At 40.7% G+C, this 27,754-nt stretch overlaps 1 protein-coding gene across 2 annotated transcripts in view; it reads right to left on the reverse strand.

Moving 5' to 3' along the window:
• Positions 1–27,754, reverse strand: part of rbfox1 (RNA binding fox-1 homolog 1) — a 264,175-nt gene that overhangs the window by 159,429 nt on the left and 76,992 nt on the right. For both annotated transcript variants that reach the window (XM_054759808.1, XM_054759809.1), the window contains exon 2: positions 17,926–17,966. In XM_054759808.1, the coding sequence (XP_054615783.1) occupies positions 17,926–17,952 (27 nt within the window). In that variant the 5' untranslated portion in view covers positions 17,953–17,966. The remainder of the gene's footprint in view (positions 1–17,925; positions 17,967–27,754) is intronic.

Consider the following 27,754-nt stretch of genomic DNA (forward strand, 5'->3'; position numbering starts at 1 on the left):
TAACGTGGTGCTGTGTATATGAATGCACTGTATGTGTCAGAGCATTCAGCTGTATGCATTTGTTGTTGCTTGCAAAAAAAAAACATGCTGATTTTTCTCTCACTCTCTTGATGAATTGAAGTTCTCTGACGTGTTAGGAGAGGCGATCAAGGATGCTGACTGCAGCCCCGACGCAAGCCTCACTTTCTCTTTCCGGCTCGTTTGCTGGCAAAACTTTTGAAATCACTCATACTGCTAAAAAAATGGAACGGAGAATGAGAAAATAAATCGAAATTTGAACGGGCGCTTCTTATACTCAACAAAGATGTAAACACTTTTGTTTTTGCTTCGATTTCTCATGAGCTGAAGTCAGAGCCTAAAGTTTCTAAGTACACAAAAGGGCCTGTCTCTCTCAAATATTGTTCACAAATAAAATAATACAGTCCTGATCAAAATCTTAAGACCAGTTGAAAAATTGCTAGAATTTGCATTTTGCACATTTGGATCTTAATGAGGTTTTAAGTAGAGCTACAATATGCAAAAGCAAGAAGGGGGAGTGAGACAAAAAGCACTTTGAAAAAGTCATTTACTGAAAACAACAATTAAACTGAAATATGCTGTTTATCATTTGATCAAAAGTTTAAGACCATTGCTGAAAAAATAACAAAAAAGTCTCCAAACCAAAAAAAAAAAAAATGTTCCCAGTAGGACTCAGTAATGAGTAGCTCCACCGTTCTTGTTAATCACTTCAAAAATTCATTTGGGCATGCTTGATGCGAGTGTTTCCAGTTTCCAGGAGGCTAGTGGGAACATTGCTCCAAGTGAAGATGGCTTCACGAAGGGCATCAACTGTCTGGAACTGATGGCCATTTTTATAAACTTCCCTTGCCATCCATCCCCAAATGTTCTCTATGGGATTTAAATGAGGGGAACATGCAGGATGGTCCAAAAGAGTGATGTTATTCTCCCTGAAGAAGTCCTTGGTCAAGCGAGCATTGTGAACTGCAGCGTTGTCCTGTTGAAAAATCCAGCTGTTACCACACAGACGAGGGCCCTCAGTCATGAGGGATGCCCGCTGCAACATCTGCATGTAAGCATCCGCCGTTTGACGACCCTGCACCACCTGAAGCTCCAGTGTTCCACTGAATGAAAAAGCACCCCGCATCATGATGGACCCCCCTCCACTGTGCCGGGTAGAAAACATCTCAGGTGGGATCTCCTTGTCATGCCAGTAACGTTGGAAGCCATCTGGACCGTCAAGGTTACATTTTTCCTCATCAGAGAATAAAACTTTGTTCCACCTTTCAATGTCCCATGTTTGATGCTCCCTGGCAAAGTCTAAACAGGCAGTTTTGTGGCATTGAAGGAGACGAGGTCTTTGTTTTTTTTGTTTTTTGAACCCTTTTCCTGCAGATGCAGTCTGATGGTTATTGCGCTGCAGTCGGCACCAGTAAGGGCCTTAATTTGGGTCGAAGACTGCCCTGTGTCTGCTCAGCCCAGGTGTGATTTTTTTTTTGTGGGTCTACCACTTGACTTTTTTGTTCCATAATGCTCAGGATCCGACCATATTCAAATAGAGAAAGCTTCTTAGCTTTCGCCATCAGGCGGGCATGACAATGTGAATGCCTGACAGAAAATGAATATTTTGAGCAGATTTTGACTTTTATAGCCTGTGGTCTTAAACTTTTCATCAGGCAATAAACAACCTATTTCAGTTTTTTTTTTTTTTTTTTAATTACAAGTTCCGAATGTTTTTTGTCTTACTCCCCCTTCTTGCTTTCACATATTGTAGCTCTACTTAAAACCTCATTAGGATCCAAATGTGCAAAATGCAAATTGTAGCAATTTTTCAACTGGTCTTAAGATTTTGATCAGGAGTGTATCTTAGTGAGCAGATAATCCATCCACCTCACAGGTGTGGCGTATCAAGATGTTGCTGGCGACAATCAAGGCACTCCTATCACACAGCACAATGCCACAGATGTGTGTTGAGGGAGCGCGCCATAGGCATGCTGGCTGCAGAAATGTCCGCCAGAGACACAGATTTAGACAGACTCGTGACAACATTTTGAGAGAAATCAGCCTTTTGTGTACGTAGAAAACATGTCAGCTCGTTTAAGATGGGAACAAAAAGTAAGTGTTGCGTTTATATTTTGTTGCATGTACAGTCCCTTGTTTATCGGCATTAATTGGTTCCAGACCCGACCACGATACGTGCCTTTTTGCAAAGTACTGTCGGATTCAATATCCTGTTTATGACTTTCTAAATATGTTTTTTTACCATTATGCAAGACCTGTAGACATGAAATAACACCTCTTTCGTCACCTTTACTCTCCCATTATTCTTTGTTGACATCACATTGCTAATGCTCAGACTACGAGATCACTGCAGGGAGACAAGACACGGCCACGGCTGCATTGCAAGCTACCAAGCTAATTAGTTAGCCCCTAATTTGTTTATTCTAAATTTAAGAAAGGGTTTCATACAGAGTGGAGAAGAAAGACAAAGTAAGAAGCCAAAAACATACCACATCCACATGGGATGCGAGGAATTTTTTTCACTCTATCATGTCGGACATGCAATGGCTGACTACATGCAGTGCTAAAGGGATAGTTCCAATTATTTGACTGTTTTAAGTCTGTACCATAGTTAGTCTTTTGGAATGAATAGGACAGGGGTAGGCAACCACTTGATCCCGTGAGTCCAGTTCTGGTCGGACTTCCGTGACGAGGAACGTAGTCCCGCTTAGTTGCTGGGGCTATTTAAGTACATAAATATAACGGAGAGAGATTTCTGTGGTCTGAGTTTTTTTTTTTTTATCATGGAGGCATTTTTGTGATGCAAATGTATTTCTCTTTTGAATACATATTGTTTTGAGAAGCCAAACTTTACTTAAATGGCCCCAGCAGCTAAGCAGAACTAGGTTCCTCATCACGGAAATCCGACCAGAACTGGACTGGGGGTAAGTCACTATTGATGTACTACACTGCTGATGGGAATGTCATACAACTTCATGTTAAAAAATCTGCACTATCCCTTTAAGGTATTGTAATGGAATGGAATGCCTCATCAACCACAAAACAGCGATCATTTATTAATTCATTTCTGTAAAAAGACGATAGAGCGAGGGATCGATGTTCGAACAGCAGTGTAGCGAGAGACGACTGTATATCATTAATGTTCTTTTGCAATGTCACATCATAATTGAAACAAAAGTACAGCGGAACCTGTGTACGTCGACCGCGTTGATGTCAAAAACCCCACCCAAGTCGACCAACTCATCCAGTCCTGACCTACAGTATACTATATGGTCAACCGCTTTTGTCAACATCAAATTTGAGAGCCAAAGTAGTCTATGAAAAACAGACTGTTAACTGTTAACTTCATCATTACTGCTCGGGTTTTTGCAAAAGCAGACTAATAGTTATGTCAAAATTATTAAAAACAAAAAAAGAAGGGTGGGAGGGGCAACAATAAAGGAATTGCCACTTACTTTCAAAGCTTTGGCATATTGGACCAAAGGTGCTTTCTTATCTGGCGGTGGATTTCTCAGGCGTTCTTTCATCACCCTTTCCGCACAAATGATTTTGCACAAATGGATAAAGTCCTGCCCCAAGTGGAAGAGATTAAGTACCTCGGGGTCTTGTTCGCCAGCGAGGGAAGGATGGAATTCGAGATCGACAGGCGGATTGCTGTGGCGTCTACAGACTCTGCATCGGTCCGTGCAGGAGTTGAGCCGAAAGGCACAGCTCACAATTTATCAGTTACTCTACGTTCCTACCCTCACCTATGGACATGAGCTTTGGGTAGAAGATTTCAGGTACTAGTGGTTGAAATGAGTTTTCTCCGTAAGGTGGCTGGGCTCTCCCTTAGATATAAGTTGAGAATCACCGTCATCCGGGAGAAACTCGGTGTAAAACCACTGCCCCTTCGCATTGAGGGGAGCCAGATAAGGTGGCCGGGCATCTGGTCAGGATGCCTCCCGGACGCTCCCTGGGGAGGTTTTCAGGTGTGCCCTGAAAACCTCCCCAGGGAGGCCTCAGGGAAGACCCAGGACACGTTGGAGAAATGATGTTACTCAACTGGCATGGGCCTAGTGATCCGCCAGGGGGAGCTAGACAAAGTAGCTAAGGAGAAGCAAGACTGGGCTACCCCGCTGCCCCTGCGACAGATGGATAGACGGATGGACAAATGGAGGAAAGTCATGTCAACAAACTGCCGTAGGTTCAAAATTATTGTCCTTTATTGTCCATTCTCACCATTTCTCTAAAAAAAGCCACAAGTGAAAGGACAAGCATTGGCTATTTGCCGTTACGTCAACAATCGTTTATGTCAGCGTGAGTCAGGTTCCGCTGTATTGTGTTTCGGTGAGAAAGTAATCATGAAGGGTTTTTATAGGAGGCGAAGGGTTTTTCATATTGTTATTATATAAAGTGGATGCCTGCATATTTGTAATTCAGGGTTTGTGGATTGCTGATTTTTGGCCCCCAAAAAATTATTAATTTTAAATAGACCATTTTTTCTGCAGAAAACACGTCATTCACCCTAAGTCAGTAATCTATAAATATGTGATCATAAATAGTACAGCATAAATGTTCAACGTAACAACGTCATGTTAGTGCATGACGGTAGCGTCCTGTCTGTGTTGCTATGGAAGCACTAACTTCGACAGTCAACTTGGTATCTGCAGTCAGCTCTCATAACTTGCGGCAGGGTGAACGAACACAAGTCGCTATATGATCGTAAGCATTACTGGAATTGCAACAGGCAAGCAGTGTGGACTATTTTAACGTGGCTTGGAAAAACGCATTCTCAGACAGCTAGCAGGCACGACCAAGCAGCCTGCCGAGCAGCGAACCCACGCACCACCGCTAGGTGCTTTAGAGGGAGAGACGCAACAGACAGAAGCACAGTTGTGGTGCTAGCCTGACGACCAGGATAAAGGCTAGACTGTGTCTCCTATTCCTTCAGTTCTAACGAGCGCCTTACATCATCATTCATCAGTGGTGATTACTTAAACATTTTACATTTTATACTTTAAAATGTGTTTAATACATAGTGTACCGTAAACCTGGAACCTGGATTGTGCCTCAATTCATTTAGTTTGTTAGTTTCTTCCCCGTGAGTGAACGTGTAATTACAACTTTTATTGCAAATGTTCGTCCGAAATCGGAGAATGTCAATGTCAAGCTAGCAGGAGGGTTCGGAGGGGGAGGGGATGTATGATGGCGCCTTGATGTAGCAGCATAATCCAGCGTCATAGACATTTTTATGGGCATCTCAATCAGTTGCGTTTATTCGCTATTTGTGAGCAGTCTCGGAAAATAATCTCTGCAAATTTGGTTGGTGGGGGGGTCACAACCATTTAATATAGCGTAACATCCTTTTTTGGACAGTAAATACTGACTTTTGAAAAAGTGCAGAGGACACGTCCCCCCCATCACATTTATCCCCTTCATTCGTCATTTGCACAGATGTACAATTGTTTTATACCTATAAAATTATAATGGTAAAACTATAAAAAGGTGTCATGTGGGGTAATAATTTGAGAGTAAACCTCTGAAGACATCATAGCCGGTGACGTAAAGTAGATGACTTTCGCTTCCGGTTGCCATTTTGTTAGCTAGCTAATAGGATGCTAACAAGGAAGGACGTATTGTGATGAAAATACATTAAGAAGACATTTGGACTCACACAGTGTATTAGTAACACAACAAGGCACGCGCCATATTGTACGCTAACCGGAGAATGCACGCAAACAGAGGCCAAATTTTCAACAATAGGTAAGTTAGCCGTTATATAAAATTTCATTGATCAAGCATTTCATAGTTTGAATAACAAACAAACCTTGAACCTTGATATGCATTTTTGTTTAGTGTAATATTTTCCCGAAGCCGCTATGCCAATGCAACTAAAACCATTTCACATTTTGAACTTTTTATTCCCACCCATTCTGTTCATTTTTGCAAAGAAGTTGAGAAAAACCTCAAAACCAGCAAGTAAGGGTGATTATGGGTCATGACAAGAACAATTGTTCTATACCGATGTGAGCATTCTAGGGGATCTCTTCTTCTTTTGGCTTCAGCCGGCTACCAACTGCTGCCCATGCTGCACATGAACATGCAATATGTGCACGTATGACTGATGAATTTTCTCTAAATGCACTTTGTCCAATGTTTTCTTCTCTTTCATATAGGTACATTATGCAGGCTTGGTTATGTTGTGGCTTGTTCAAAAGGAAGACATTAAAGGAAACAGCACTGAGATATGGGAAGTGTGTTGGCGTTTCAAAGCTTAATGGCAAAATGTAATCGCATGTACATGTGTGTGAAAGGGAGTGTATTAGAGAGAGGGCGCATGCAACGGCAAAAGTGAGCGTATTATGAAATGAAGCAGAACATTGCAACTGCATGACTGCAGGCGAGTAGTTACCTTTCATGCATTCATTCAACTGACGACAAGCTCTTGTTTTTCTGTGCTTCTCTTCTTCCACCTCCACCCTTTGGGCAAATCTTTATTTTGCACCCCCCCCCCCCCCCCCCCCCCCCCCACACACACACACACACACACACACACACACACACACACACACATAAGCCATTAACCAAGTCTGTGAAGCCATTGAAAGCTTTCTTAGCCACATACGCGCATTCTCTTGGATTTACACTTAGGAATATTACCTTAAGTTAAAAATGAAACATTACCTGGAAAACAGTTCCCCGTATTGCAAATATATGCACACTCACACAACCAAGACATACAGTACATTTCCAATGAACAAATTCAAGAATGTGGTAGCTAAACACATTTGCCAGGAAAATATAAATGACGAGAGTCCTAGTGTCAATGACATTCAAATGAGGTATATGGATGATGGAAGTACAATAAAAATTCTAAGGCAAGGGATATCATATCAGGTCATCTCCACACCAAATATAAGCCAACTGAAACAGTGACCCAAAATTCATCCTGAATCCTGACAAGCAGATACTGTCCTGTAGAGTAAATATAATTGATCAACATTGAAATTACCGTTACAGTATATTTTTACATTAAACATTTATTCTTTGCAGATCACTAAAGCAGAAAAAAAGTAAAGAATTCATTCACATTCACAGAAAATGTTTAATCAATGGTAATAATACAGTAGTTTATTTTGCCACCCCCAAAAAGAAACAAAAAACTCTTGCAAGCTTGATGTAAGGCATCACAATGTAGAAGTTATACTAAGAAGTATAACTATGAAGTTTTACTTTTGCATCTCACAGCAACTATGGTGTGTTCAATGACTGGAACAAAATGCGAAATCTCAACGCCTGACACAAAAAACAGCATCAGTGAAGCATAAAAAACAGGGCTTTTAGGGCGTTAAAAAGACTTCACCGTGATTGTGTCATTTTGTCCATGGTTGCCTTGTAATTAATCACAATTAATCGCAGATAGAAATGTTTTTATTTATAATAGGTGTACCTTTTGAAAAATCATTTTAAAGTTTTTAATACACATGCCAACTTGACATTGGATAATATGTTTGCTTTATGCAATTTTTGGTTTATTAAACGCTCTGTTTTTTTAAACAGCTCAACAAAAAAAATGGCCTTCAATGTATAAAACGACAAACTCAATGGACAACGAGTAGACATTGGTAAGGGAAACTGTCCCATCCATCCATCCATCCATCCTTTTTCTATGCCACTTATCCTCACTAGGGTCGTGGGTATGCTGGAGCCTATCCCAGCTGACTTCGGGCGAGAGGCGGGGTACACTCTGGACTGGTCGCCAGCCAATCGCAGGGCACATACTGTATAGACAAACAACCAGTCACACTCACATTCATACCTATGGACAATTTAGAGTCGCCAATTAACCGAACGGTGGCCAACATGCTAACCACTAGGCCACCGTGCGTCCATCACTCAAATATTATTTTCTTCAAACAAATAATCTCACAAAATATAATTGTGACTAAAAAGGTTTGCGAAAACACCCACCAACTAAGTGAAATGAAAACAGGGTGTTACAAAAAAAAAACAAAGCGCTCAAGAACAGTCAGTAGTTTACAGAGTTAGGACTGTGCCCATATACTGTAGTGCAGTCAGGCCACATGCATTTTATTCAAATCAAATGTGAATGCATTTGCCATTAATTGTTGTTTACTTGTTTGTTTATAGTAATTCATAATTAATGTATCCCTGATTCCCTCATAAAAAACAAGAAACTTCACCTGCACTGTCCGGTGCCCAGGTATTTTATTTCACAGACACACAGGTTGAATTTTTGGCTAAAAGGTTACTGAATTGATTTAAAGTTACTCAATCGCTTCGGATCGTAACATTCTAATAGAACCAATATCGTCCTTGAATCGTATCGGCAACCACGAATCATGATACAAATGGAATCATTACACCCCTAGTATGCTGTACTATCTGTATTATCACGTATTTATAAATTATTACCAACTTATGGTGAATGGGATGTTTTCTCTGCGGGAAAAACAGCCTGTTTTTGGAGGAAAAAAAAACGATGATGAATTTGCATAGCCGTGAATGCTGAATTTCAAGTTTGCGGGGATCCACTGTTCAGTGAAAATGTCTATTATTTTTAACATGCTGTAAAAAGTACTACTGTACTACATGGTGGGATTGAATCAATAAATACTATGTGAAAACACTTAGGGATGCCTAAGTGTTTTCACATAGTATTTATTGATTCAATCCCACCATGTTTACAGCATTGAGTTGAGGTTGTTTTTATCTCACTAAAATGCTTACACTGGCCTTCTACTCTTAGTTTGTGGGATATTCCTTTGTAAATGTAGTTGTACAGTAATGGTATACGTGTACAACTGAGTTGTTGCGTATGCTGAGCCTGCGAGTGTGCATCCATTTGTGGCTATGTGGTCTTTTACCTGCCACGCATGGCAGAGCAAGGCAATTGAACAGTGGCTGGCACAGTCTTTCAGTGCGCTCGCGGAGCTCAAATGTCAGCAGTAAAGGCTGAGAGCTCAAGCTATAAAAACATGTTCAACTGACGTAAGGTAATTGATGGAATGCAATTGAAAATGTGACTATACTGAATCCACTTTTTAGATTTCAAACCTATAAACAGTGCCCTCCAAAAGTATCGGAACAGTGAAGTGGTCAATTTCTTTATTTTTGCTGTAGACTGAACATTTGGTGGATATTCATCAAAAGATGAATATCAGACCCCATAGCAACATCTCAGTTGACATTGTCAGGTTTTTTTAACATGGATTAAATGCACAACTTGGAATACAGCACCTTTTTTTGAACACACCAATACAATTGCATTGGTTATCCAATCGTAGATTGGGTAGAATATGTTTTGCCTGTGTGGACTGTGTTTAGAGATGAAAACAACATGAAAATCAGAGAGCTGTCTGTGGGTGAAAAATGAGCAATTGTCACTCTGAGAGAAGATGGAAAATAAATCAGACCCACTGCACAAAAATTGGCCATAGCCACTACAACCATTTGGAAGGTCCTGGAAAATTCATTTTATGAACGGATACATTTCTGAGGCTCATATGTATACTTTAGTGAAAATTCCAGCCTGGTCTTCCTATTCGTCTTGCTAATGAGTGGTTTGCATTTCCTGGTGTCGCCATTGTACTTTTGTTCATGAAGTTCTCTATGAACAGTAGCTAGTGATACCTTCACTCCTGCCCTCTGCAGGTTGTTGCAGTTGTTTTTGGGTCTCTCTTTGCATCTCTCACAATGCTTATGTCATCACCTCCTGATGTTTTCCTTGATCTACCTGTTTGATATCTGTTACTGAGTAATCACTGTACAAAAAAAAGGTTTTTCCTCTCTATGGAAGGACAGTAGCAACAGGCACTTAACAGTGGGTGGAGTTCGGAACATTTGTCTGTATTTTATTGTCACACTTACTGTACATTACAAACATTACACGGGTTGTATTTCGTATTTTCTTTTTAAACTATTTTATGAGATAATAGTCCAAATAGTCTAAACTCTTACATAACTCACCAATAGTTGTGACAACGAGATACCAGAAAAACACTGTAGGGGTAAATCAGAATTAAGCTAGCCTATCAAATACAATTGAATGGTGATTGAAAATGAATTCTATCAGAGAAAAGGGATCATATTTTCATTCAATTACCTTGAGACACCACCCAGGAAATTTGAGAGACTGAAATCAGACGATATTTCATAGCATTACAGTCATCCCTCGCTACATTGTGCTACATTGCGGTTCGAACATGTCATGTTCCGCAGGACAGGATTGTGTACTTCCTGTCCTGCGCTCTTATTTTGGTGTGCTGCACTTCCTGCTGGGGGGAAGCTGCAGCCTCTTTACCTCAGTAGTGTGTTGCACAGCTCGCCACAATTGCAATTAGTGGTGGTTAAAAGCCCAGCGCTGTCCCTTTGACGTATGCTGCTGGTTCATTGTACCTTTGCTCCTCGCCCGTGCTGTCACTAAGATGTTCTCCCGCTCTGTTTGTACTGTCTTTGACTGCAAGTGTGTATCTAGTCACAGAGCCTTTTTCACCTCGGTCGCCTTGTATTTTGTTTAATGAAAGACTTTTATTTTTCCCACCGCGGTCTGTCTCTACATACTGGGGGCCAAGCACTCGACAGCTCTTCGACCCGTGACAATATGTCCCGTAACCAGCCAGTTCAAGAAGCATCAACTAAATCAACTGTACAAGCGTATGGTTATGACTTAGTAAAAGGAAGTAGCAGAATGCTGAGAAGCATAGAATATCTGTCATCATTTATTCCTGCATTCATTCATCCATTATTTCACAAGTTATTATGTAGTATCCATGTGTGAATTAAATACCTGTATTTATTCATTCATGATGTAATGTTTCTGTCATTTAATGTATGATCTATTTATTTACGGTATAATCCGTCTCTTTTTTCTTTTCTTTTTAGAAAATTGTAAACACGTGAGTTATTGTGTGAACAGGGAGTGAACAGATCAGTAACTAATTCAGTAATTACCGAAATAAAAGGATTTTGTAGGATTAAATAAAATTGTTTTCGAGTATGTTGAATTGTTCCTTGACACATTATTTGAACAAAGCAGGTAAAATGAAAAGACAATATCATATTACCTTGTTACAATTACTTTGCACTGTTTTCAGCGCATAAAACTGCTTCGCTATAAAATGTCGGGATGCTCCGATCTGGGTTTTATGCTGCCGATTCCCATACCAATCATCCCTGAGTGAAATTGTCCGGTACCAAAATCAGAGGATATCTGTATTTTTAAATAAAAAAACAATGAATGAAATACCAAAATACAGTAGTACCTCGCATAACGTAAACCTCCTTTTACGTAAATTCCACTGAACGTAAAGAATTTATGTAAAGTTTTTGCATCGTATTACGTAAGAAATTCCATATAACGTAAAGCGTCAAGTCGGTGCAAGTTCAGAAATTCGATTTGAATAGCTCGCGCGACCGAGAGAGAGAGAGAGGGGAAACTTTCCATGACTAACAGAGTACACTTGGTGACGCCTTCTGATGCTTCGCGCTCTCATTGGCTGATTATCTGGGCACCACCTACGCTCTCATCTCATTGGCTGATTATCGGGGCACCGCCTACGCTCTCATCTCTGAGAGCGCTGATTTATACAGCGCGAACGTGAGTTTGTGTGAGAGACAGGCTTCTCCCTTCAACCTCCCTTCCTTATTGTAGTCGCCCTTAAACTAGTTGATTGTTTTTGTTTTTCAGTTTTATCCATTTACAGTAATCTTATTTATTACCTTATTTTATTTTGGAATGTTACTCTACTATGTTTATGCTAACGTTTTCTTATATTTTGGGGGGTGAGTTTGGTAAGATCTTGGAACGGATTAGGCTATTTACATGTATTTTACGCTTAGTATAACGTAAAAACCCTATAACGTAAACGTTCTTGGAACGAATTATTTATGTTGTAGGCGCGTCTACTGTAGTTGATTAGTCAAAGTGAAAAATTACTTTTTTTCTATGCCGCCTATCCAAATTAGGGTCGCGGGGGTATGCTGGAGCCTATCCCAGCTGACTTCGGGCGAGAGGTGGGGTACACCCTGGACTGGTCGCCAGCCAATGGCAGGGCACATATAGACAAACAACCATTCACACTCACATTCATACCTATGGACAATTTAGAGTCGCCAATTAACCTAACATGCATGTTTTTGGAATGTGGGAGGAAACCGGAGAGTCGAACCCAGGTCTTCCCGATCTCCTGACTGTGTGGCCAACATGCTAACCACTCGGCCCAGTCTAGAAATGACGGATCCTTTATTAATTGTCGCAGCTTTAAAATATCATTTAGTACATATTTTGTAGTGGGTGGAATAAGCGGTCTAGGTGGTCTAGAAGTAGTCTGTCATGATCAGATGTAGGAGTCAGGAATGTCCAGTGCAAAGACTTTATACAAAAAATGATACAAAATACATGTCAAACAAGTCAAAACATCATATTAATAAACAGAGACTTTATCGCTATAAAATATTTCAACTAATACTACAAATAAGCATCAAATAATTAGACATTACTTTTTCCAGCTGATATATTGTATTGCATTCTATCATGCCATTATTTGATCACAGTTGTATTTCATATCACATTCATGTATTCACGCTGCTGCTATAACCGCTCTTGCAGATATTTCCTCCATAGCCTCAAATCAATATCAACAAATGCAAGTCATCCCTCTCCCGTATGTTGCACCTAAATCTTTTTGACATTTTTATGAAGCACCGCCCCACATCACAAACAGCTGCTCTCAAATTGAATATTGATTCTAATGATCTCTTCTTTGGAGCTGCAACCGTTTGAATCTCAATAAAGCAGGAAGAAATACAACCCAGTCTCACTTTTCCTGCCCAAAAATATGTGTACACATCTCTTGGGAAATTTGGTGGGAAACTGATCGACATTAGATGAGAAGTACAGCTTTGATTATTTCATCCATTTGCTAGACCACTTGTCCTCAATAGGGACACGGGTGAGCTGGAGCCTATAGTGGTGTTTACGAATTAAATGATCGTTGTTTCGTGGTTGATTTGTGATTTTCATGAAAATCGGCCGATATGAACGGTGGCCGATCGATCGGAGCTGTCATGATCTGTGTTGTCGCTCTGCTGCCGCCTGGTGTCCTGTCTTTGTAGTGCATGCTGCCTTGCTGAGGCAGAACTGGCTCATCAATGACCTGCTAGCTGTTGGATGGCAGCAGCCCAGTGTCAGATTGTCCTCGTACCTCGCCTACAACTGTGCCATTTTGCCTTGCCTCTTGTATCCTAGCTTTCTGGTATTTTTGCTGTGTATTCCTGCTTGGCTTATTCCAGCAGTGCTGTTGTTTTGTACCCCGCTAAGGTTAAGGTGTTTTCCTGCTGGCTTATCCGCAGTGATTTTTTTGTTCCTCGTCTTTTCATCTAGTCTCGGCAGCCTTTTGCTCGCCATCTCTTTTTGTTAGCTTTTGCTAGTAGCTGAGCCTGTATTTTTTCTTGTTTGGACTTGCGCCGAGTTCTGTTATCCTTTTTCCCTCTTCGGAGGTTATTTTTTGTATTAAACCTTTTGTATCTATTTGGTGCGTTCGTCTCTGCATCATGGGGTCCCAAACTCTATTTTGCCGGCGCATGACAGGAGCATCGCTAATAAAATGTACAGTGTTCCCTCGCTCTATCGCGGTTCACCTTTTGTAGATTCGTCGATTTATTTTTAGTGCTTGTTTTTTTTTTATTATTACAAAGTATGAACGCTGTTATAGGCTCAGCCTGGCCCTTTAATTGTGGGAAGTTGCATAGCTCTCATTTCTCTCTCGTCTGTCTGCACTGCCCATTGATTTCAGCGTCTTGATTGGACCGCTGTCAATCAAGCTCCTACGTGCCGCCCTGCCATGTTTCCTGTGTCATTGCCAGTTTGCTTACTTGCTAGCTTGTAAATGAATCTTCGGTTCTAAGGAGTGGACTGCAACAGGAGTGGAATATGCGTGAGTGACTTAATCATTTCTTGTGTCCGACTTTTAGGTTTGTCAATAAAATTCAAAATAAGGTTTTAACTTTTTTGAGAGTGTTTAAACAAGAAAAAAATGTGGAAAAATGTTATTGCCTGTCTGAGAAAAGTATATAAATTGTATGGGGAGGGATTTTACAGCCTTAAAACATATACTGTATAATAAGGGTAAAAAAATTAAGTTTGTGGACTTCACTTATTGCGGTCTAGTTTGGGAACCTATTCCCCGCGATAAACGAGGTCACACTATATTTTTTTGTTAATAAATTTGGGTGTCTAGAAAAGATATATTGGATTTCGGTTGTTGTCTAACCTTTTGGAATGGATTAATAACAAAAACAGAGGTACTACTATACTGTATTTTGAAGGCTTTAGGGATTTTTTAGGTAGCATTAGAGCACACTACACACACTGGACTCTGTGCTCTTCCTCCCTACGTCCGTTCACAAAGCCGTGTTTACTTACATCAGGTACCCAGAATGTACATGGATAAAGATTTTGGATTTACAATATGAACTGTGTCAATCACGGGTCACATATAGACAAACAATTTTTCACACTCACATTCACTCCTCAGGACAATTTTGAGTCTCCAGTGAAACTAACGTGCATTATTTTGGACGATGGAAGTAAACTTATTCAGAATACATGCACAGAGAAACTGCACAGAGACGTCCAAGCTGAAATCTGAACCCACCTGACCGTGAGCTGGCAGATGTGCTGACCACATGCACCACTGTGCTTCCTGCTTTTAAACGGCTTACAGCTTCTTACTCTGACAATCCGCTACCCTTCCTGACCCTAACTTTGGAAAAGGCTGAGTTAAAAGACGTCAAAACACCAACACTGTAGCGTATTTGTTTTGAAAATGAACGGAAAATAAACAATAGACTGAAATGGCAAATTGATGTGTGTAGGCAAAGAATACCTTTTGAATATTTTAATATTTACGTGTTCCTTTTAAATATGCCCAAAGGCTGCATAAATAGTAAAACCAATTCCAGTCTGGATCCAAGCTGCAAGTATAATCCATGCTCTTCTCAGTTCCCTGTTTTCCTGTAGGAAATACATGTTCATATCTTTATGGCAATAGACAATTACAAAAGAAATTAAATTGGCTGGTAGCTGTGTGCAGTGGGGATTGCAATAGATGCCATGAAATGAATAATAACACTAAAGCTGTAAGTTTATTTTTAGACCAGAAATGTACCCACACTTTAATGAGGGCTGTGCTGCATGACATCAAAGCCAACATGAGCAGCGCCTGCTGCTGCTGTTGCTGCGTTTTTGTGCATACTTATTGGAAACCGATAAAAAATATATAAATGAACCACTTTTACATATTCAGCAATAAAACAGTACTAGCCTCGGAGACAAGAAGACAGCAAAAAGGCAAGATCCCTGACTCATTAAGTGGATGAGTAAGCTGTACTCAGTCCACACAATTTATAATGAGGCTGACGATTTACTGCTCGTCTCAGGTCTCTTGACAAGTGAGTAATGAGACCAAAACACAATCATCATACAGATTCCTCAGACAAGTTCAATCAAAGCATTCGTTTACCAGTGGATGGGGCTATGCACGTACACTTATGGAGATACGAGAGGATAAAAAGAACAATTAAGCAGCAGCATGCTCTTGACCTGGAATTCTACATATGCAGTAGCATGCAATGTGAGCGCAATATGAGTACAATGACCTGGATGAATGAGAATATTCACAGGCACAATTCAGCGATTCAGCTTTCTCAGATTTTTGTCAACAGATTTGTTTGAAAAGAAATGTATACGATTTTTTTTCTCTGAATTTTTTCCCAAAGAAAACACATCCAATTCACCATAAGTCGGTCGTGATGTATACATTTGTGATAATACAGGTAAAATATACTGTACCGCATACACATACAACTGTTAGAAAGCACACGGTTTTTATGTTATAGGGTTTTTATGTTATATGAAGCGTAAAATACATGTAAATAGCCTAATCCGTTCCAAGAGCTTCCCAAACTCACCCCTTTGGCACTTCAAAATATTCAAAGTCCACCAAATATGGTGCGAAAATATAAGAAAACATTAGCATAAACATAGTAGAGTAACATTCCAATATAAAATAAGGTAATAAATAGGATTACTGTAAATGAATAATACTGAAAAACAAAAACAATCTTACCGTTCACGAGATGTCTTGATCAGGAGCGCAAGTGGAGGCAGGTAGGAGGAGGAGGACTTGCCTGAGTCGAAACGCGACTCAAAGAGTCTAAGAGTCAGCTGGTCTCACAGACAAACGCACACGCACTAAACGATAATGCTGTGTGCATTAATTTGTAACTTTTCTGTGTGGGACACGTTAGTTTCAGGGGGACTACGAAGAGGAAGGGAGGTTGAAGGGAGAAGCCTGTCTCTCACACAAACTCACGTACGCGCTGTATAAGTCAGCCAATGAGATGAGAGCGTAGGCACTGCCCCGATAATCAGCCAATGAGATGAGAGCGTAGGCGCTGCCCCGATAATCAGCCAATGAGATGAGAGCAGAGGCGGTGCCCCGAAAATCAGCCAATGAGAGCGTGAAGCGTCAGAAGGCGTCACCAAGTGTTAGTCTGAACTTGCACCGACTTGAGGCATTAATAAAGTTGACTGGAAAAAAAAAAAAAACACTTGCACCGGCTTGATGCTTTACGTTATGGAATTTATTCCGTAATACGATGCAAAAACTTTACATAAATTCTTTACGTTCAGTGGAATTTACCTAAAAGGAGGTTTACGTTATGCGAGGTACTACTGTATTTGGATGTGCATTTGCATGTAACAGTTGTGTATCTACACCAGAATAAGGCAGCAATGGGATTGTTTTTTCTGGGGAGCTAAAGACCTACCTCATGATCACTGCTCTTTTGCTCTCGCATTTCATGTACAGCTGTTTTGTGAACAAAGCGCGGTTCGACATGGGACTCTCCAAATTTCATCCATTTCTGTATATCCAATATCTAACATCCAATTCTTCTTCACTATTTGCTGATAACCATGAGCACGTAACTGATTGAGGGGGGCGTGTCTCTATGCAGCTCTGAGCTGTGGTCGGGGGTGGGTGGCTGGAGCTGACCCTTACCCCCTGAGCAATCGCAGTCTCGCAGCAATCGCAGGCTCAGGTGGTAGAGTGGTTGTCTCGCAACCTGAAGGTTGCGGGTTCGATCCTCCGTCCTCCTGTGATCATGTGAAAGTACCTTTGGGCAAAATACTGAACCCCCAGTTGCTCCTGATGCTGTGTCATCAGTAGGTAAATGCACTATTCAAGTGAAAGACCATTTACCAACAATGAAAATTTGCCCGGTACATAACCTTGAGATTTATGAAGTATTTTATGAAAAGTAACTTCAAACAGTGCCCCACTGGGATCCAAAATCATATTTAAAGCCCTTGAAATGAGCAGGGTAGGGTCCCTTTAATGAGTTATTTCACTAAACAACAAAAACAAGTGTTCACAAACAACCATTCACACATTCACATTCATTTACTGAGTGGCAACTGAGCCCAAACTGGCTGCATGGGACTTAGAACTGTAATTTGAACACCATAATGCACATAACAGAACAACCCTAACTACAATAACATGAGTCAATTAGCCCTGCAGGACCCCACAATACTGAACAGTCCTCCAGTGCACACCCCAAATTAGCTGTCTGACACAGCCACAGCCAGTTGCACGCCTGTGCATCACGGTTGTCGGCTCCGTCCTCCAACAGCCATACTTGTGGCTAGATCTCTGAATAATGTATGTCCGTGTCTTTAGTCTATTATTATTATACAGCAATAAAAGCAGAATGGTTTGAATACCATTTTGAAACTCATGTTTAACACCCCTGTATGCCAGTGGCTCACTACTTTGTACCTAACTATTCGGACGTACACATTTGACACACATGACACTGAAAGCAAGCTAGACTTACCCTCAGCTGCTCTTGCTCACAGCTCATTGGTTTGCTGGAATCTAAAAGACAAAACCCAACAATGACAGTTGCTGTTGAATCTTAAGAGACCCGAAATCTTTGAAAGTATTACAGCACATTAGTGCGGCTGCATTAGGAAACTGGTTCAGAAACACCCAAAAAAACACACAACCGGGGTTAATTTGAAAATGTATTATTTGTAACCAACAATTCATTGAAACCCATTTAGTCTACGCTCAATGTGATTTGGCATCTGTCAGGCACGAGCTGTCTAAACACAAGGAAGCGGGTCAACTGGAGCTTAATTTAAGTGATTTTTCATTATTTTTCTAATTATGGTACACTTTGTGTGTTTTTCAAGCAAAACTGTTTGGCTGACTGACGACGAGAAACCGATGTCTCTGGTGAGTAAATGTATTTTATTTAAAAGTTTGATGTTTTTGTTATGTTTTTAGATAAATATTGATTCTGAACTACTCCAGATGATATTGTAGTGTAGAGGCATGTTTGTACATTTAATGTAAAATAATTTTTACGTACATATCCAGTGAGTAATTTCAGCATTCTATAAAGGCAGCTGTTTTTTAAAATATTGCATAAAAAGATTGTTGTGAAGCTTATTAATGATGTAGGCAAAAGCGGCGTTTACAATTGCATGCATTTTTGCCTCCACATTATCCCGCAATGTGCTGTGGCAATACGTGCCATTTATTTTTTTTACCTTCGCCAAGGAAGTTATGTTTTTGCCGGCGTTTATCTGTTTGTTTGGTTGTTTGTGTTTAAAATAACTTCTGAAAGAATTTGGATGAAATTTTCAGCAATTGTCGTAAATGGGATATAGGAGAACTGGTGGCATTTTGGGGGTGATCCGGATCACCATCTATAGCCACAAATGTTTCAAAGGATTCTTTAACATTGCAAATTAGGACCATTTTCAGCATTTGTGCATAGAACTCCACAAAAAAATCATCACTTCCAACAGGTTCTACAAAATATCAAAGACAAATCCACCAAATGGAATAATTCCAGATACTATGATCCAGAATATGAAAAAATAGGGGACCTTTGTAATTTTCATCATAGGAAGACGACAAATGAAGCTATGAACATGCCACAAATGCCACTGTACATAGCCAAGACACTGTGGAATCTGGGGTGTGCCAATGGATTTGTTTCTCCAAAAGCTAATAAGCTAGATCCAGAAGAAAACCCCCATTAAGGAAAATTTGATTTTTGTGAATAACTACTGAACTAATATTGATATCATTATTAATCCAATTGCTAATGGTATGTTTTCATGGTCAAAGAGTGTAAATATGTATAATACAGTATATAAGAGAAAATAAATCACAATATGGGGGGAACTATGGTGTTTGTTTTAGCTCTGCACTCAACGAGTTTATTTATTGCATGGCTAAAAGGTGTGAAGACTAGTGTGCGCATTGTTCAACTCATGTGTATGCATTGTCACCACCACATCCCGCATCCGTGAAGCAGTCGTGGTATTATTTGGTCCCTCTGTGTCCCTCGTGACGCCACGCAACATCACCCCTACCGTCATCCCCCTGCTGGACTCCAGGGCAAACAGGTCAATGGATGATGCAGTCAACATGGGACTTCACTACATCCTGCATCACCTCGACTCCCCAGGGACCTAGGCAAGGATCCTGTTTGTGGACTTCAGCTCAGCATTCAACACGATCATCCCTAAGATTCTCCACCAAAAGCTCTCCCTCGTCACTGTGCCAGCCTCCACCTGTCTAGTGGATCACCAGCACACGGACCACCCGGACCACCGGCACCCCCAAGGGTGTGTTCTCTCTCCACTGCTCTTCTCCCTGTACACTAATGACTGCACTTCAGGGTACCCTTCTGTGAAACTCCTGAAGTTTGCAGACAACACGACAGTCATCGGTAGGCTTCACGATAACCAATTTTGCTGGTCAATGATTGATCTACAAATTATCGTCGATAATCGATTTAATTGAAAAACATTTCTTTTGACTATTTTTTCAATAATTGTCATGAGAGGTGCACTACACATTTGAACCACTAAATGGTACTCAAGTATAGTATACGATGTACCTGTGTGGGACATTAGCTTGACACAGAAATTGCCTGTACGTATTTTGCACTGTTTTGTTTAAATTTGCAGACGAAACGCCTCAGTAAGCATTACTTTCGGGACGAAGGCTCCGCTGCCCGAGGCACTACACTGGTAGTTTTTTTTCCCAGTTGAAAAAACTGTCCGTGTCGGTTGTCTGTGTTCATGCGCTCACCGTGTTCATTTTGTTTAAAACCGAAATGTTCCCACATTGCGGCTGTCGGCTGTGGCATTCGCCTCAAAAACCATTGCTTCTGCTGCCTCACAAAGCTCACTGCTAAACCGTTTCCACACACTAGTAACCCCGCCTCCACACTGCTAAACGAGGGCCCACTCTCTGTGTTCATTCTACTAAAGAACCAATGCGCACAGACAGATGCAGAGTGAACCCTCTTGTCGTCCAGCCTGTGTCGCACAGAGATACGAACAGATGAAACACACGCATACATGCACACATCAATTTATCGAGGGCGTCGTAATTATCGACTTGTTTTTTTTTATCATTTGATTGATCGATTATGACAGTCCTAGTCATTGGTCTCATCTGGGACGGGTTTCTGGGAACCACAATCTCTCGGGACTTGATGTGGTCCTCCGATATAGACACTGTACGTAAAAAGGCCCAACAGAGGTTGTACTTCCTATGAAAACTCGGGAAGTTCAATCTGCCCCGGGAGCTGCTGATCCAGTTCTACACTGCAATTATTCAGTCTGTTCTGTGCACGTCCATCACTGGTTTGGTTCTGCAACCAAACAGGACAGGAAATCAATCAATCAAATCTGCTGAAAAAATAAATGGAACCAACCTTCCCTCCATATGTGACCTGTATCGGTCCAGGGCCAGGAAGCGAGCAGGGAACATTAATGCCAGACCCCTCACAGCCCGGACACAAACTGTTCAAACTCCTCCCCTCAGGTAGGCGCTACAGAGCACTGTATGCCAAAACCTCCAGGCACATAGACAGCTTCTTCCCCCAGGCCGTCACTCTGAACAACACTTGAACACATCAGTGTTGACCCAAAAAGAAAACGTAAAGACTATATTTCGTCTTTGACTGTCTTGGAGTTTGCTCCATGAGGTGGTGGAAAAGTTAAACCATTCATGTTAATGGGACACGCAGAGGCACGCTTTGATACGTCCGCGGTGCGTTCAGTTTGCATTCACGACTAGTTCACAGAAATTATGCGTGCCACAGATTTTGAACATTTACAGTACAAAAGTTCTTTGCAAGCTGTCAGGCAGACCCGCACGGTTCACACATACTTCACAACCTTTTAAGACCAATTTACTAATTGCCACGCCACTGGCACAGGGAGAACATGCAAAGTCCACACAAGGATGTTCTAGCGGAGAAACGAACCCACGATCTCTTGACTGTGAAACCAACATGCTAATTATCTATCATATATTCTGGATTTATTTATTCATTCTACAATGTTTCTGTCAGTTTTTATTCCTGTGTTATTTTTTGCCATTACTGAATAAGCTATCGACTAATGCTAATCTATTGACTCCAGTATTACACAGTCTTTAGTCTTTCTCTGCATTACAAGTGTAACAGACACTGGAACATGTTAAAACCAGAAAGTAAACCCTTTGCAGGGTTTCCCCTAGGATATTTAGAAGCTGTGGTGGTGGGCTGCATGGGAGGGCGGCCTGCCGCCGCTGTATCTGCAATGTTTTTTACATTTTTTATGACTTATGAATTTATTATATATTGAACTATTTTCAACAACTACCAGAACATGAACCGAAAACATTGCGAAACGGTTAATTCAATGGCAAAGTTGCTGAGAGCACTGCCGACATTAAAATTGCACTTTATTACAAAGCACATCCATCCACTCAGTGTGCTCATTAGTCGTTAATTACAGGTCTCATGTTTGAATAGAACACTTATAAAAATACTAAGAGGTGAAGCAAATATTCTTTGGTGAACTACTCAACATCAGCTGGTGAGGTACCCGTTGGAGACCCCTGTGATAGCGTCACTGTCTAAAGCTGTACACACTACGTGTTTCTGTTGCACAACTTCAACACACAATTAGTGTTTTGACGACAAACCATAAGCATTATAATGATGACAAGAGGACAAGATTGTCAAGTTGTGATGATGATCGTAGCTCGTAGCTTGCCCGACAAAAACGAGCTGGCTAGGTGCCACCAGCCAGACGTGTAAACAAAAACGCCAGAAAGTGGAAAGAGATTGAAACGTGAGCGATCACACACGCAGGCAGAGATAAGCTTAACATGTGACGAGCAAGTCCTCAATCGGGCTATTGTTCACCATCCCAATAATAAGAAACAAAGTGAAAGTCAACGCAAGATGTGTCGCGTACTTTGTCACACATGGTGAAGTGCCAGCAAGGCAGACAGGCAATTCCGGTGCATGCTTATCAAAATAAAGCGCAGTGAAAGATTTTTATGATATTTTTAATCGTTTTCAAACAAATTGTGGTCAATAATGAGTTATATTTATATAGCATATACTTGTATATCCATTTATGCAATATCCTTCCATCCATCTTCTATTCAACACATTTTAAGGTGGCAGCTTTTGTTTTGTAGTGGCGCACCACCACGATCAATTACATGTAGCGGAAACCCTGCCATCAATAATCAGTAAGTGCTGAGACTTGAAGGGGTAGGATGTTGTTGTTGACCTGTATGTTGAATCTTGCATGTGTAAACTTGATGTTCTTTTGTTAAGCATGTTTGAAATGAACTAAGCCATTACCATTACTATGCACACAATGCAAAACACATCCTGGGAATAAAAGCTAACAAGCAATGATGGAAAAAAGGTGGGGAAAGGAGAATGAGTGAGACGATGCTGAATAAGCAGGAATGCTAGCAGTCCCCAGTGGGAAACAATATCTCAAGCACTGTTCAGCTCATAATAGCCTGTGAGGGGGGCTGAAATGTGATGAGAGAAAGGGAAATTCAAACAATGCTAAGGTCTCGGAAATGGTTCCGACTTGACTTGATTTTATATCATGTAATGGGACATGCACAGGGAATTTTCTAATTCCTGGTCTATAAGAAAATATTTGTGTTAGGGTCATTATAAGGCTGTGATGGAAATAATCCAGGTTTTTCCTTTAGTTACAAACTAACTAAAGGCTCTTTTTTGATGATCCCACCTCAGAGCTGTATCCGGCATTTATCCGCCGGTGTCTTTTACACAAAAACCCATTGCTGCGACGATGTGCAGCAAATCTCATACAGCATTTCATGTAATTACATGCCTGGTGTGACTGTCGAACAGCGACAAGTGCTTTCAATACTTCCGGGTGGGAGAAGTCGCCATCCTGGCTGTTCGGATGCTACCCCTAAGGCAGAAAATTGCTCCTCCTTCTTTTCAGTGCAGTTTATACAGAACAGAAACAAAGGTTACCAAATTACTGCCTGGTGGAAATGAGACTGTAGTAATCTTATAGTAGGTAATTGCGAATGTCCAGTGGCACCACCTGTAATGTTTTTTTTTTTTTTCCTGCAGGAGAAAATGAGGCATCTATTTGACTAGAGGCTTTTATTTTAAGTGGCATTCGCATTTAGCGACTAATTGAGGTATGGTGCCTGTTAGAATTCAACATTTGTTGTGACCATTAGCGTCTGTGGAGCCAGAGCAATTGGACGAACAAGTTGAGCTGTTGTTTCTGCACATCTGCCCACATATGCATTTATTTAGTGCTGTTGCCATTGTTATTTTGCCAATGATGGATTATACACACAAGGGGAATAAGTTAAAGGTCACACTCATAGAACTCATGTAGTTTGGCATGAAGCTGCGCAAAAACTCGGTTTGCTATAAATGCCTCTAAATCTGTGACAGCGTGGCTTGAAAAGCCATACGAAAGGGCTGACTTGTCAGCGAGTGGGAAGCGGCCCAAAGGCAGGTATCACTGGCCCTCACCAATACAATTACTGAAAGGAAATACGTTATTGGGACCACGTCCGGTAGATCCGCGCATAGTCACATTTCATTTTGTAACTTAAAGAAAACAATCTTAATTATTTTCACCAAAAACAGAAAATTTTTGGTCAAAAAATAAATTTATAATTTTTTTGGCAGAAAATAGGAATTTTTTTTCACTTACCCTATGTCGGTAATAATTTATAAATACGTAATAACATAAAATAACATATATGTTTCGCATTGTGTTCTCAGTCCTTGTGGTGTATTAGAGCGATCCATCAGTGCTCTGTTGTATGTCTGATATTGTCTTTACTACTGCTAATACTAATACTATTACTAATACCTAATACTACTGCTACCAGTAGAGGGTGTTGTATACTCATATTGAAGACGTGTGCAGCGCCACCTCGTCTGTATGTTTACGTGCCCGTAGGAGCATATTAGGAATACACAGCAGACAATAGCCAGCCTAATACAGAGCCAAAACAGTCCTTATTGGCTAAGGGAGAACCCGCCCATTGTGTTCTGCGTCCTGATTGGCTGCTGACCATTGTCAATCAATCTCCTTTGTGCCATAGATAACAAACTAGCTAACTGCGTGAGCTGCTTGCTAACCGCCAATAAACAATAGAAGAAGAAGAAGAAACCGACTAAATTAATCTTCGGTTCGAGGAGGGGGACGACAGCAGGAGGAATATGTTTTAAGACGGGTACAAATACGCCACAGCCGAACAGTGCCAGGACGAAGCACGGTCAGAGCAGTGAATATGTTGTCACTTAATAACTTATTGTGTCCAATCTAGTAGGTTGATCATTAAAATTCAAACGAAAGTTTAACTTTTCGAGTGTTTAAAGTGTGAGAAAATGTTATTGTCTGTCTGAGGCTAGGGGAAATGCTTTCTCTAGCATGCTAGCCTCTCGTGTGAGCCTGATACCCAGGCTAAAGGCTAGATTGCGACTGCAATCCCATCTGTTCATCGATCATCTTCCATTATTATTTATTAGTGGTGAATACCAGTAGCAAACTGAAGAGGAAAAATAGACAGTTTTAACCCCTTGAATAGCTGTAAAAATATACCAAGTATGTCTGCCGGTTGTGACTATTTTCATTCAAACCTAATCCATACCTAAATGGAACAGAAGCTGACAAATACCCTGACATCGTTCCCTCATTACCCTAACTCAAAGAGCAAATTTATCCTCTTCTCTAAATGCTTTCTCTCTAATCCTTGGCCAGACACTAAAGTGGTGCATACTTTACTGTGACAGGCAAGGCACCCAAATACGAATAGGAGAATAGATCCTCATGGCAATAATTGCATTAGCTCACACTGATAGCATTTCTGCCAGCGGTTCACTCTGATCATTGATTTAATTTTTCAGTTTACTTCACCATTACTGTGAATAGTCTGACTGAACAATCTTCTGATGAGTCCATGGCTTAGTCAATAAGTTCCATCCCATAAAAAAGTATCTGTAAGAACAGGAATAAAAAGCATGTACAGTGTTTTATTTTACAAATCATGCATGGATTATTCATTCGGATGCAAATCAAGGAAATCAAATGTGGATTTCACCAAAACACACAAAACACACTAAGTTATTATTGGAAGAAAACATTTTCCGGTTCTCATGCTTGTCTTTTTATACTTGTATGTGTGTTTTTGTTTTTTTAACCGGCCCTCTTCCTGCTCAGCTATGACTGCTAATTGTCAACAGCTTCTCTGAGACTGCATGTATGTGTATGTGGGCGCACACTACGGGCATGTGCCTGTGAACGAGCCGTGAGTGACAGACATTATCGCCATCCCCCCTTTTACGGCCTAATGACAAATGTCATTCAGTTTAACGAGTAATTGTGAGGAATATAGGCAGTGTTTTCTACTCTTTATCTGTTCTCTGAAACCACTGTTGGTAACATGTGCTCACTGGTGGTGGTGTATTTATATTTTCTGGGTGAAAAAAATGTAATTTGGAGCCAAGGAGGACCTTTCAGGCTGCATTCACACTTGTAGTAGAAACATTCAAGCACCCTCAGACAATATCTTATTATTAGAACTGCAACAATTAATCGAGGAATCAACAATTATTTTGGCATTCATTTTTTGATTTGAACATGTAAATATCATATTTCAGCCTCTCATATGTGAATATTTTTTAATTTCCTTAGTCATCCATGCAAGCAGACCTATAATCTTTTGTGTTTTAGGCAAAACAAGATATTCACAGTACGATTGGCTGGCGACCAGTCCAGGGCGTACCCTGTCTCTCGCCCAAAGTCATCTGGGGCAGGCTCCGGTATAATGAGGATTAAGCGGCACAGAAAATAAATGAATGAAAAGATATTCACACGCTGCAGCTTTGACTTTGGAGTGATCAGTGATCAACAGTGATCAACATTTCTTCCTCATTTCGGTCGTGTTGCAGACCAAACCGCTAACTGTTTGTGTTTGGTTCCTATAGATTCGGTCCATCTAAGGCCTAACCGATACTTGATTCATCGAAGAAACAAACTTGAGATTAACTGACTAAGAAAATAATCGTTCGTTGAAGCCTGCCCGGGAGACTGTAGCGCGGCACTGCGAACGACATTCTACTGTTATATTAATGACAATAATATGTGCTCCTTTTACTATTGGTTGAACGAAACCACTGTAAATTCTTTATTACCGCACAGTTGAGTGCACACGTACCTACCAGCATTCACATCATTTTGACCGACACTTTTCAACAAGCAATTAGCTGTGCATGAGTAGCAGAAAATGAATACAGTATGTTGAAGACAACAAATCTTGCCAGAACGTCACCAACTGAATGACAGACATAATTATAGAAACCTAAAAGCGCATTAATTTTTCTATTATCTTCCACGATGATATGAATGAGTAAAGACATTTAACTCAGGTGTGTTATCATTACCATGTGACAACAGCGAATGTGATGAAAATCTATGTATGTCAGACAAAGATGAAGATTTATTGCTGCAACTGATTACTCCACTGTTCTGAATCTGGAACGTGACACATGAGGTGGAAAATTGCCTACCGAATCAAATGCATACAGGCTCTGAGTGAAACTATGTGGAAATTTAAGGTGTACATTTTGGGGAGGTGAGAGGAAGCCGGAGTACACGTAACAATGTTTCAGCGGAGATTTGAACTCGGCTCTACTGACTGTTAAGCAGCCACGCTAACAAACATCGACTGTACTGCCCCAAGAAGCCAACGAAAAATAATTACACTTTAATAACACCTTTTTAAATGTCAAATGGGATCATACTTTTGTCTGTGGTTTGAGGACATATTGAACATTTCCTAGTTGTGCAGGGCTCGGAAAACGTTAGGACCTAGAGTTATGCACAGGTTAATGACTTACGGTGTGATCGACACTCTATTATGCCTATACTACACTTATTGCGCACTCAACATTCATTCATTCTGGTGTCGTGCCTTTCAGTCCCATCTGTTTGACAAGGCGCATTGAGTGAAGCTGTAGACTGCTACATCAGCTTTTAAGCTAGATGCTGACTGGTCAGTGTGGCTTGTGATCAAAAGGGTAAAGTTTTGTTGAAATCTGAAACCAGAGGTTAACCAGTACAGTACAGATTGTGTTTAACTTTGGCAGTTATTTTGTATCACAATTGAAAAAAAAAATCATGGTCAAAATTAGGGCCGACCAATATTATCAGCCAGTATTGACTTAAAAAGGTGATATCTGTTCATATTGGTATCAGCTTTTCCGCTGATAATGATATTGGCACGATGATGACGTGCTCCACACACATCTACAAGCTTGCTATTTCAGT

Source organism: Dunckerocampus dactyliophorus, chromosome 18 (assembly GCF_027744805.1).
Source record: "Dunckerocampus dactyliophorus isolate RoL2022-P2 chromosome 18, RoL_Ddac_1.1, whole genome shotgun sequence".
NCBI classification, from domain to species: domain Eukaryota; kingdom Metazoa; phylum Chordata; class Actinopteri; order Syngnathiformes; family Syngnathidae; genus Dunckerocampus; species Dunckerocampus dactyliophorus.